This window comes from Podarcis gaigeae (genome assembly GCF_964106915.1).
Source record: "Podarcis gaigeae genome assembly, chromosome: 9".
In the NCBI taxonomy this organism is placed as follows: Eukaryota; Metazoa; Chordata; class Lepidosauria; order Squamata; family Lacertidae; genus Podarcis; species Podarcis gaigeae.
Genome location: NC_139685.1, coordinates 75,560,122 through 75,573,046, shown reverse-complemented (window position 1 = coordinate 75,573,046; position 12,925 = coordinate 75,560,122). Strand labels below are relative to the sequence as shown.

The 12,925-nt window shown below is 46.8% G+C and overlaps 1 protein-coding gene across 2 annotated transcripts in view; it reads left to right on the top strand.

Annotated features, from left to right (window-relative positions):
* GFRA4 (GDNF family receptor alpha 4) overlaps positions 1 to 12,925 on the top strand; it is a 137,022-nt gene that overhangs the window by 99,744 nt on the left and 24,353 nt on the right. For both annotated transcript variants that reach the window (XM_083756708.1, XM_083756707.1), the window contains exons 3-4: positions 10,161 to 10,241; positions 11,573 to 11,918. In XM_083756708.1, coding sequence (XP_083612834.1) covers positions 10,161 to 10,241; positions 11,573 to 11,918 — 427 coding nt within the window. The remainder of the gene's footprint in view (positions 1 to 10,160; positions 10,242 to 11,572; positions 11,919 to 12,925) is intronic.

Here is a 12,925-nt window from a genome sequence, read left to right as displayed (position 1 = left end):
GAACCTGCACATTTGCAAGCACCAGTGAAATTGTCTGAGGACAAAAAGTGGCCGTCGTCGTTACATAGGCAATTGTCCTCATCCAAGCAAGAGGATGCATATTGGGGGGGAAGGGTCTTCCCCTCTGGACTGAGGCTGTGAGCACCCTCCCACTCCTTCTGTATCCAGCATGATCCCAAAGCTCTTTTGGGAAGTGGTGGCTACACAACATTAGGCACAAGCCACATCCATCCTGCAGTTTCCTATGAAATGTTATGTTGCAGTGCTATTTCTCCTTGCTAAAAAAGGGTTGGTTTACATTTTTAAAACAACAAGCCCCTCAGGGTCTCCCCATGCCTGCTTTGCTCAAACGTCTGCTTTTGTTTAAAACTGCTGTTTTCCTCTAATTATGCCTCCATCCCTGTTGTTGTTGTTGTTGTTGTTGTTGTTGTTGTTGTTGTTACTATTAAGGGATCCCATACACCCTGAATCTCCCACACATAGCAAGAATCAGGCACTGGAAGCAGGGCTCAGATGAAAATCGCTGAAATGTCCGGAAAATCTGGGTGTAAGGCAACCCTTGTCAAAAGTCTATATTTTGGCAAATTCCCCCCCAAAAAATAGCTCAAAAACTGTGTGTGTGTGTGTGTGTGTGTGTGTGTGTGTGATTTTACAAACTTCCGTGTCCATATTTTCACGTTTTGAAATATGGCAACCCTATTACTATTACTATTTTAAATTTATTTATACCCCACCTTTTTCTCTGATGGAATTCAAGATGGCTTACAGATAAAAACAAGAATCACTAAAAACATAGACAAAACAGTAATTTAAAAAGTAATCATTGATCAAATGAAAACAGTGTGTGTGTGTGTGTGTGTGTGTGTGTGTGTGTGTGTGTGTGAATGCAAGTGATGCTGTGGTCTAAACCACAGAGCCTAGAGCTTGCCGATCAGAAGGTTGATGGTTCGAATCCCCGCGATGGGGTGAGCTCCCATTGCTCGGTCCCTGCTCCTGCCCACCTAGCAGTTCGAAAGCATGTCAAAGTGCAAGCAGATAAATAGGTACCACTCCAGCGGGAAGGTAAACAGTGTTTCCATGCGCTGCTCTGGTTTGCCAGAAGTGGCTTAGTCATGCTGGCCACATGACCTGGAAGCTGTCTGCGGACAAATGCCGGCTCCCTCGACCTATAAAGTGAGATGAGTGCCGCAACCCGAGTCGTCTATGACTGGACCTAACGGTCAGGAGTACCTTTACCTTTACTCTGTGTGTGTGTGTGTGTGTGTGTGTGCGCGCGCGTGCGTGCGTTTAAAACATACAAATAATTACCACCCCTTCCATTAATAGCAGTCAGTTCCCAGAAGCGTGCTGGAACAAGAAGGCCTTCAGCTGCTGGTGGAAGGGCAACAAGGAGGGAGCCAGTCTGGCTTCTCTAAGGAGGAAGAACCAAACTTGTCTGGGAGCCACCACCAAGAAGGTCCTCTCCTGATTCCCCACCGACCATGCCTGTGGGGTTGGTGGGACCAAAAGAAGATCTCAAAACCCAGGCAGGTTCATATGAGGGAATACAGCCTTTCAGATAGCCTGGGCCCTCACAAGCCAGAGGGACAGGGGGTCTTTGTTGAGGCTGCTCAACCTCCCCGCCTAACAGCTGGTGTGTGAGGTAGCTCAGCAGTCACTTCCCCGTGTATCAACTGGGCAGCCTCAACCAAGCCCCACTGCGCCTTCAGCTCATGAGGAGACCTTCCCCATACATCCTCTTGGGCTCTGGGGAGGGTCTCCTCATGAGTAACAAGGATTCTCCAGGGTGCTTCCCACTCCTGGGTTCCACTTCCAGGTTCCCAGAGCTGTGTGCATGTGCATTTGAACACAAGTGGGGAATTGCCAGTACTGTGCCCATTTGGTTTCTGTCTCCAGCCGCCCCTGGCACATGGTTGCCAGGGACTTTGTCCAGGAGCGAATGCATCATGCGGGCATAGGGAAAGCGTTTCCTATCCCTGTTTCGAACGGTGAACTGTCTGTGCGGATCTTGTTGCTAACAGCTGCAGATAAAGGTAAAAGGTAAAGGGACCCCTGACCATTAGGTCCAGTCGTGGCCGACTCTGGGGTTGCGGCGCTCATCTCGCTTTACTGGCCGAGGGAGCTGGCATACAGCCTCCAGGTCATGTGGCCAGCATGACTAAGCCACTTCTGGTGAACCAGAGCAGTGCACGGAAACGCCGTTTACCTTCCCGCCAGAGCGGTACCTATTTATCTACTTGCATTTTGATGTGCTTTCGAACTGCTAGGTTGGCAGGAGCAGGGACCGAGCAATGGGAGCTCACCCCGTCGTGGGGATTTGAACCGCTGACCTTCTGATCGGCAAGTCCTAGGCTCAGTGGTTTAACCCACAGTGCCACCTGCGTCCCTAACAGCTGCAGACAGACTTCACCAAAAGTCTGATGGCCACTTTTGGGAAGCCCACGAATCCAGAAGCCATTGCTGAATCTTACAGCAGATAATTCAATCAGAGAATTACGGGTGTAAAGAAAACACTATCTTTTGTCTGGCCCCAGCCTGCCGCCAATCATTTTCAGCGAGTGGCCCTCCCCCACGGCTAGCAACAGAGGTAAATAATTATAGGAGGACAAATGCATGCAAATCTGTGGGGATTTTTTGGTTCCCTCCCTGTAGAGTAGACCCCTCCTGGCTCTCAGGATCGCCGCGGCTTATGTAAACTGCCTCTGCAAACCATATAAATGTCGAAACGCACACACCAGGCTGTTTTGTTTTTTTATATATTAAAAACTTGCTGAAAAAACTATTTACCTCCATAACACCCTGTGAGATGAGTGGCTACACTGGCACATTTTACGGTCCTTGGAGTAGATGAAAGGGGGAGCGACTGATTGAATATAATTAGCTTGATGTCTTCTGCGGGGAGTTATCTGCCAGGCTTGTGTGTCATTATCTCTGAGCTCCACTACAAAGGGCAGCCCACAAGGAGAAGATGTTGTGGTGTGTGTGCGTGGATTGCAAAGGCGCAGAGGCGCAAATGGATGTGGGCACATCCATTGCCGTCCAATGAAGTAAACGGAAGGAGATGGAAGGGGGTGAGGTTGGGGTCGGGAGACTTTAAGGCTGCGAGTTGTGCGACCAGCCGAGCGAGCGAACCCGCAGCAAGGTCAGCAAAGCAGTGAAGGATAGATCCATACTAGACGTTGAAAGCACATTCGACGCACATTTAAAGCACTTGACTTACCCTTCCATCAATGAATCCCGGGAACTGTAGCTTCCCACCCCCTCACAGAGCTACAGTTCCCAGGATTCTTTTGGGGAAAGCACATGCATCACAAGGGGTTGATCTAGAGGGCCTTTGCAGGTCCCTTCCAAATCTACAGTTCTATGAAATGTGCGGTCATGCAGTGGCGTAGCGTGGGGGGTGCAGGGGGGGCCGGCCACACCGGGCGCAACATCTGGGGGTTAGGGTTAGGGGGCGCAAATCCACGGGTTAGGGGGTGCAAATTACTTGCCTTGCCCCGGGTGCTGACAACCCACGCTACGCCACTGCGGTCATGGACTGGTTGGAAGCAGAGGAATAGTGGGAGAAACCAGCTGGGGAACCACCAAGGGGAAAGGCTCAGAGCCAAGGATGGTGGTGGGACAATGATGAATGATCAGAGGGAGAAGACTGGGATGAGGAGGTGTCAGAAGCTGAAAGGGTCACAGGGCTTGGTGAGCTGGGAGAGTCTGTGGCAGAGAGCAGTGAAAATCAGAGGCAGAGGCTGAAGCAGGAGAGGAGAGAGGAAAGAGGCAGAGATGAGTCTGGCTGGTGCAGAGTCCCCCTCCTGGTGTGACAGGCTCCCCACACTGGTTTCCCAGAACCAGAAGAGGCATGAAAAGGGCAGAGGAGAGGTTGGTTGGCTGCAGGAAAGCACAGTCTCTGGTTGCTTGGGGGAAACCCTGGAGAGGAGCAAACTTAGATGGCTGTGAGGAGGCGGTGACTTTCCGTCTCAGCAACTGGTCCATAGGGCAAGACCTACTGGGGATTACCTGCTGTGCTCATTAGGCCTGACATTCAGCCAAGTCTGTGAAGACTGTCTTCTTGCTAATAAAGAGTTAACTCCAGCTCTGAACAGTGTGATTTACTACCGGCTCGCTTCTGACATGTGTGATGGATGTACTTTAAATATATGGTGCGGATCTGAGGGTAAAGGAAGGGAGCCATTTTCGGATCGGGAGCCACATTCCCTCCTGGGCAACCTTTTAGGGGCTGCATGCCCACAATGCACAGGGCCAGAGGTAAGAGTGGATTGCAGGTTACATTTCGTACCTTTGTACCGTAGGCTATGTTTGTCCAGAGGGTTCCATGTACCACCCTCTTCATCCAAGCAAGCTGAAACGGGGGGCAGGGGAGGCCAAGAGGCAGAGCTGAATCTGGCTGGTGAAGAGTCACAGGTGTCTCCCCCTCCTGCTGCAACAAGCTCCTCTCCCCACTGGTCTCCCAGGACCAGAAGAGGCATGAAAAGAGCAGAGGAGGCGCACACAGGCGCAGTCTCCGATTGCTTGGAAGAAGCAGGCTCAAGAACACGCAAAATCATTAGGTGAGGGTTTGGGGCAGGGCCAAAGAGGGGTGTGGCCTATGGAAGGGGTGTGGCTTCTGCAGGTATCCAAGGGCCAGTCAATGAGAGACCTGGGGGCCTACATTTGGTGTCTCGGACAGCGGTTCCCCACCCCTTGCACTACAATTGCCACCATCCCTGACCATTAGCTCTGCTGGCCTGGGGTTGATGAGTGCCAGAAGTCCCACAAGACCCAGTGAACCATATGCTCCCTGTCCCTGGACTACAAGAGGGACAGTGTTACCTAATGGTTAGAGTGCTGGACTAGGGGCTGGGAAACCAGGGTTCAAATCCCCACTCAGCCATGAAGATTGCTGGGCAGCCTTGGGCCAGTCACTCACTCTTAGCCCAACCTCCCTCTGGATAATAATAATAATAAATTTTATTTATATCCCGCCCTCCCCAGCCAACTCCGGGCTCAGGGCTGCTAACAACAATCAAATAATCAAACAGTCAAATAATCACACATTCTAAAAATATTTCATTATAAAAATTAATTAAAATCAAATTGATGGCAACCGATTAAGCAAAATTCTGTGCAGGTTGCCAGAGGAGGGAGTCAGGCTGCGCCCTGACCAAAGGCCTGGTGGAACAACTCTGTCTTGCAGGCCCTGCGGAAAGATGTCAGGTCCCGCAGGGCCCTAGTCTCTTGTGACAGAGCGTTCCACCAGATTGGAGCCACGGCTGAAAAAGCCCTGGCTCTAGTTGAGGCCAGCCTAACCTCTCTGAGGCCTGGGACCTTGAGGATGTTATTATTTGCAGACCGTAGGTTTCTCTGTGGGGCATACCAGGAGAGGCGGTCCCGTAGGTACGAGGGTCCTAGGCCGTATAGGGCTTTAAAGGTTAAAACCAGCACCTTAAACCTGATCCTGTACTCCACCGGGAGCCAGTGCAGCTGGTATAGTACCGGATGAATGTGATCTCGCAGCAAAGACCCCATAAGGAGTCTCGCTGCAGCATTCTGCACCCGCTGGAGTTTCTGGGTCAGTCTCAAGGGCAGCCCCACGTAGAGCGAGTTACAATAATCCAGTCTGGAGGTGACCGTCACATGGATCATAGTGGCTAGGTCAGGGCGAGAGAGATAAGGGGCCAACTGCTTAGCTTGGCGGAGATGAAAAAATGCCACCTTTGTTATAGCTGTAATCTGCGCCTCCATAGAGAGGGAGGTATCGAAGATAGAAAAGAGAGGGGACAGAACTGTCTGCACCATTTTGAGCTCCGTGGAGAAATTGTGGGAGGGAGCTGAGTTTCGGAGGAAACTGAGCAGTGCTGAGGCTGTCCCAGTGGCAAGAGGCGAATGGGAGTACCAAGGAAGTACATCAACGATCAGCTGCTGGGCAGGGAGAATTGATTGAAACCAACCCCAGCCGTCATTATTTAGATCACCAAGCAGAAAGCCTTCATTTGCAATCATTGATTTTAATCCGTTTTTCCCCATGGGTGCCTCAGTTTCCCAACCACCCGGCTCCCACCCCCAAGGAAATGTGCATAGTGATTTGTTGATATAACCATTAAAAGCATGTTGATTTACAACCATGCTGAGTTTCTCCCTGCTTTCCGCATATCTTTTCTCCTCGCTATGGCAGTAGCGTACTCCAGCAATATGCATTTATTTGAGCAATTATAGATTTCCCCCCCCCCTCCTCCTTTCCCCCAGTTTTTTTAATATATTTTTTAAGGAACTGCACAATTTTTACTGCTTCGGAAAACAGAGGATGGTAAATTGCTTATTGTTCAAAATAGCTCTGCCCCTGGTTTTGTGAGAGGGGAGAGATAAAATAGAAGGCTGAAGAAGCACTCTCATGGAAAATTATCAAAGAGAAAGCTGTGAAATCAATCCAACAATAAGGCTTTTTTAAAAAAAGAAGACACATGCAGATTCCCCACTGAGAAGCCTCTCAGTCCTCATTTCCCTGGCAAGCCTGGTGCGCAGGCTGTAACCCCTACTGGGTGGAGATAGCCTGGACCCATGTTCAGATGACCTTCAGGTTAGACTACTGCAATGTAGGTCACGTGGGGCTGCCTTTGAAGACTGTCCAGAAAGCTCCATTCGTCTAACATCAGTTGGGTGCCTTAAGGATCGCCTGGACGCTGGTGGTTGTTATGTATTCAGATGTCTCTGTTTGCCTGAGCTTTAGTCTGGACTAAGGATTCTCAGCCCCTATGTCCCGATTCGATACATGATATCCAATCACAGAACATTTCAGGATTTGGGTCTCTGCCATTGGCCCTTAAAGTCTTGAGTTATGATTCGCAGCTTGGAAGTTTAGACAGCCAATCGCGTTCGGAGTGGCCCAGGCCTTCAGAAATGTATATAAACCGTTGCTTTGCCCCTGTTGTCTAGTTCTGTTAATTCAATAAAGTTCTTGCTGTTATCGCTGTGTCTTGCCTTGTGGGAACCCAACAGCACTTCAGTGGCCATCACTGCCTACTGTGGCAGGGAGTTCCACAGTTTAATTCTGTGCTGCATGAAGAAGGACTTTCTTTTCCTTTTTTCCCAATTTTTATTTCAAAACCAAAAAAATAAAAAAATGCAAACATCAAATTCAAAACCCATATTCATTTTCTAACATAAGCCTATTACATAGATTACCTAAATTAAAATATATCTAATTGCTCTAGGCTTCCCTTTGCTATATGTAAATACAACACAATTAACAATATATATTATAAATGATATTATAGATTCCCATATACCCCCCACTCCCCTTCAGCCATGTGTGATCTCAATAATTTATTTCTTCCATCTTGTGTTGTTATAATTTAATAATTATGCAATCGATCCTATTATTATTTTCTTGCTTACCCCTGCACGTTTTACACATTCTCTATTAATATTTCAATTCTGGAACCATATTTTTTCATGTATTCCTTCACTCCATCCCACTCTGAAGGACTTTCGATTTATCTGCCCTGAATCTTCCAGGATTCAGGTTCATTGGAGGTCAACAAGTTCTAGCGTTAAGAGTTGTATTAATTTGTTAGTAAGACGACATTGATCAATTCTACCCAAACCTGCACATTGCTTCTATAAAGGAAAGTTCAGTGGAGAGACTGTCAAATAACTGAATAACTGAAGACATCGTCAAGGTTTCAACTTTCCATGATATAAGGAAGTATCGGGGTGGCTGCAGGTCTCACGTTAAAGTTGCCTCTAATTCGCCTTGATCTCTCCGTGGCTTTCAGTAATGTTGACCAGTTTCCTTCTGGGGCATCTCAGTGAAGATCACAGAATCTTAGAGTTGGAAGGGACCCAATGGCCATCTATTTTTTTTAAATGTTTATTAAATTTTTGTTTAACAATAAAGACACATAGTAACATAACATTTTCCAATATCCACATTTCATACACTTCCTTGGACTTCCTCACGCCTCTTGTTCCTGCTTTCTAAACTCATAAAAAATTTGCCAGCAAATTATTAACTTAATTTAGTATATATAATAAAATTTTCCACTATTAATATCTCAAGTTTTGAAATTTAACGACTCTCTTATTGGAACTCAATTATAAAATACTGTTTATCCAAAGTTTGTCTTTTCTTTCAATTACCTTCAAATTTGTATTCCTTATTACTAATTTGTTGGAGCCATGTTATTACAAATCTTACATCTTTCTTAGCATTCATACAATTTACAATGTTTTTGTAGATAATCCTTAAATTTCTTCCAGTCCTCCTCCACCAGTTCTTCTCCCAGGTCTCGGATTCTGCCAGTCATCTCAGCCAGTTCCATATAGTCCATCAGTTGCATCTGCCAATCTTCCAGTGTGGGCAAATCTTGAGTTTTCCAGCATTTCGCAATGAGTATCCTTGCTGCTGTTGTAGGGACCCAATGGTCATCTAGTCCAACCCCCTGCAATGCAGGAATCTCAGCTAAAGCGTCCATGGCTGATCCACCCTCTGCAAGGAAGGAGAACCCACCACCTCTTGTGAGAGTCTGTTCCACTGCTGAACAGCTCATAGTGTCAGAAAGTTTTTCCAGATATTTCGTCAGAATCTCCTTTCTTGAAGCTAATGGTTCGAGTTCTACCCTCCAGAGCAGTAGAGAACAAGCGTGCTCCCTCTTCCATGCGACAGCCTTTAAGATATGTCACATGGAAAGAGTGGGTTGGAGGCTCTCCACCTCGATGGTTCTACTTCCAGGTCCATTTCCAGAAAGGAGTCATGGGAGGCGGCTGTTCATCACCATGGGAGGTGTCCTGCAGTGTCCACAGGGTTCCACCTTGTCCCCAATGCCGTTTAGCATTTATGTGAAGCCTCTGAGATCTGCCATCAGATCTGGAGTGATGTGCCACCAATCTGCAGTTGACTCCCAACTCGGTCGCTCTGCTCCATCTGAATCAGGAGAGGCGGTTGAGTGCATGGAGGCTCTGATGATTTCAGTGTGCGCCAACGAACTAAGCCCTATTCCTCCAAAGGCAGAGGTGTTATGCATCCCAGGTTTTCACACCTGGGAGGTTGCATTCCCATGGAAGGAGCAGGGGATGCTGCTGGATTCAACACTGTCTCAGGGGGTTCAAGTGGCCTCCGTGATGAGGAGCTGCCTTTTTCTTTACTTTTTTAAAAATAATTTTAATTGAATGATTTTATGTTACAAAAAACAATACAACCATACTACTACTAAATACAATTAAGAAATAAAAATTACATACATCAATATTTAGTTTGTTATTTGTTATTTACCGTCTTATTTCCTCCCAAACGTTCCATACAAAAACACACATATGTGCAGACACCCACACACCCACACCCACACACAAAATGATAATAATGAAAGTAAATATTTTTCCCCTTTTATCTTCCAAAATCTTTTCTTCAACTTTGACTTCCTGTCAAGTCCCTTTGCATATATTTTATCTTACAATTGAATGTACACAAAACAATAAACCTTTCTAAATAAATTTTCCAATACATTCTGAAAACATAATAAATGCTTAATTGTTGTCCACCTCCTTTTAGTTCCTTTATCACTCGAATGCTAGCACAGAGTCAAAACTATTATTGTATTTTTGAACATATCTTCTATAACCATCCCATTTTTCCGCTGCCTTTTTCACCAGTTACGGCTCCTTTTGGACAGAGATGACTTGGGGGCTGTCCTTAAAGATGACTTCAACCGCTCCAAAATGCAGCAGCCAGATTGCTGGTTGGGGTTCTATAGACATCTCATACAACCTGCTTTAAAACAGCTGCACTGCTCATTTCCGGGTCCAATACCTCACAAAGCCCTAAACAACTCAGGACCCAAATATCTGAAAGATCACCTCCTTCCCATCAGACCACCTTGGGTGCTGAGATTGGCAGGGGCCCCTCCTCCCCCCTCAAAGGTTCAGGGTGGGACAGGGTCTTCCCCGTAGTGGCTCCTAAACTGTGAAACTCCCTCCTCACAGAGATGCATCTGGTGCCCTCACCATACAGCTTTTGGAGAAGGCCGAAGACATGCCTCTTTCTCCCCTGGCTTTTGACACTTGAGGTGTATATTTTCCAGACCCGCCTTGTTTTTGCGATTGTAAATTGTTCTGAGCTGTTTCTTTCTGTGGTGGTATTTTCCTCCTGAGACATTGATTTCTGTCTTCCTTAGGCATGAATGTCATGGAGAGTTCCCCTTACGAACCCTTTGTGAGGGGCTTTGACTACGTCCGATTGGCTTCCATCACTGCAGGTATGTCTTCGAAGGGATGTTCCCCTTGTCCCTAGCCCCAGGCAGTCACTTAGAAGAGGCAGGGAAATGGACTTCAGCTCCCCTGTGATCCCAGGAAGTCTCTCTCCAAGACTCCAAGCAAAGCCTTTTCACTTGCCTGAACTGTTTGATTTCATATCCTTCCTAACGTGCGCTGGCAAGTTCCTTTACTTAGCTGTTTCCCTTTTAAACGCACTGCAGATAGCTGGTTGCAGGCTCGTGTAAGCCTCTCACTATTATATACAATTCAGTACTGAATTGTATATTCCTGGTAAGTTCCCTTTTTTCCCTCTTAAAAGAAAAAAAAACTTGTGTAAAGTATATAAATATAAATATATGAACCCCGGTGTCCCAGGTCCTAGTCTGACTCTCTAACCATGACACCATAAAATTGGGATACTCAAGTTTGAATCTTGAGGGTGGTAAATGTAAAGGTACCCCTGACCATTAGGTCCAGTTGTGGACAACTCTGGGGTTGCAGCGCTCATCTCACTTTACTGGCCGAGGGAGCCGGCGTACAGCTTCCGGGTCATGTGGCCAGCATGACTAAGCCGCTTCTGGCAAACCAGATCAGCTCACGGAAACGCCGTTTACCTTTCCACCGGAGTGGTACCTATTTATCTACTTGCACTTTGATGTGCTTTTGAACTATTAGGTTGGCAGGAGCAGGGACCAAGCAACGGGAGCTCACCCCGTCGCAGGGATTTGAACCGCCAACGTTCTAATCTGCAAGCCCTAGGCTCTGTGGTTTAACCCACAGTGCTACCTGCGTCCCTTATAGGGTGGTATATCAATTTATTACAGGGACGCGGGTGGCGCTGTGGGTTAAACCACAGAGCCTAGGACTTGCCAAACAGAAGGTCGGCGGTTCGAATCCCCGTAACGGGGTGAGCTCCTGTTGCTCGGTCCCTGCTCCTGCCAACCTACCAGTTCGAAAGCACGTCAAAGTGCAAGTAGATAAATAGGTACCACTCCAGCAGGAAGGTAAACGGCGTTTCTGTGTGCTGCTCTGGTCTGCCAGAAGTGGCTTAGTCATGCTGGCCACATGACCCAGAAGCTGTACGCTGGCTCCCTCAGCCAATAAAGCGAGATGAGCGCTGCAACCCCAGAGTTGGTCACGACTGGACCTAATGGTCAGGGGTCCCTTTACCTTTACCTTATCAATTTATTATTATTATTATTATTATTATTATTATTATTATTATTATTATTAGTTAAGCCATAGAAGTATAGTATCATGGTGTTGAAAGGCTCATCCAGCCCACCCCAATGCAAGGATGGGCATTTCGGACTGGCGTATCTCTGCTCCGCAGGCTCCGAGAACGAGGTCACCCAGGTGAACCGCTGCTTGGATGCCGCCAAGGCCTGCAACGTGGACGAGGTTTGCCAGCGCCTTCGGACCGAGTACGTCTCCTCCTGCATCCGCCGCACGGCCCGGGCAGACACCTGCAACCGCTCCAAGTGCCACAAGGCCTTGCGGAAGTTCTTTGACCGCGTGCCCCCCGAGTACACACACGAGCTGCTCTTCTGCCCCTGCGACGACACGGCCTGCGCGGAGAGGCGCAGGCAGACCATCGTGCCCACATGCTCCTATGAGGCCAAGGAGAGACCCAACTGCTTGGCACCCCTTGACTCCTGCCGGGTGAACTACGTCTGCAGGTACGTTGCATTTCACGCCCCTTGCTACTGCAAAGTGGAACTCTGTTTCTGTGGTTCGTTTTGCATACTGTACACCCCTGCATATTTTACATGAGCTAAACCATTCAGTATTCCATTGTTACATCCATCAAATCTTATTCACACTGTTGAATTTATCTCAATGCTTCTGGCATTTTTGAATGAACACAATTTTCACTCATATATTCAGTAAACATTTTCCAGTCTTCTTTAAACATGCATTCTTCTCATTCTGTTATTCTATATGTTAAATGTGCAAGCTGCGCGTATTCCATCAGTTTAAGTTGCCATTCTTCTTTCTTGCTTGTTTTCCATTTTGGGGCTAACAAAACAGTAGCAGCATACAATAATAGTCGTTTTTGACGCCTGGGAATTTCCCTCTGAATTATCCCCAACAAACAGCGCTCTGGTTTTTTTGGAAAGATACTTTTAAACATTTTTTTCAATTCATTTTATATCATTTCCCAATATTCTTTTACCCTTTTGCACTTCCATCACATATGATAAAACGTACCCTCAACCTCTTCACATCTCCAGTAATTATCTGATTAGGACTTATACATTTGAGTAAGTCTACTTGGAGTTAAATACCATCTGTAAATCATTTTCAGGTGGTTTCATGGTATGCAAAATGAACCATGGAAAGAGAAGAGGGGAAGTCGTTGATTTAAGGTTGTTTAAATGAATATTTTGAAATGCAATTTAGAAAATTTAATAAATTTATATTTATATAGGAAAGTGGAACTCTGGAGCCTGAGGTTAAAAAAGAAAGCCCGTCTCTTTTCCCCTTATAGAGGTGATGGAAAAGAGGCCACAGCCTGGGATTTCTTTTTCATGCACCCAGCCCCTCGCTGCAGAGCAAGCGTCCAGTTTGATGTGCTTAAGAACCATGGTGGTGGCGATCAGGTCCAGCTCACTGTTAGTCCCAGGCATTAGCAGAGAAAGTAAAAAATAAAAATGTTCTTTTGTCCTTTGTTTAGCACAAAGAC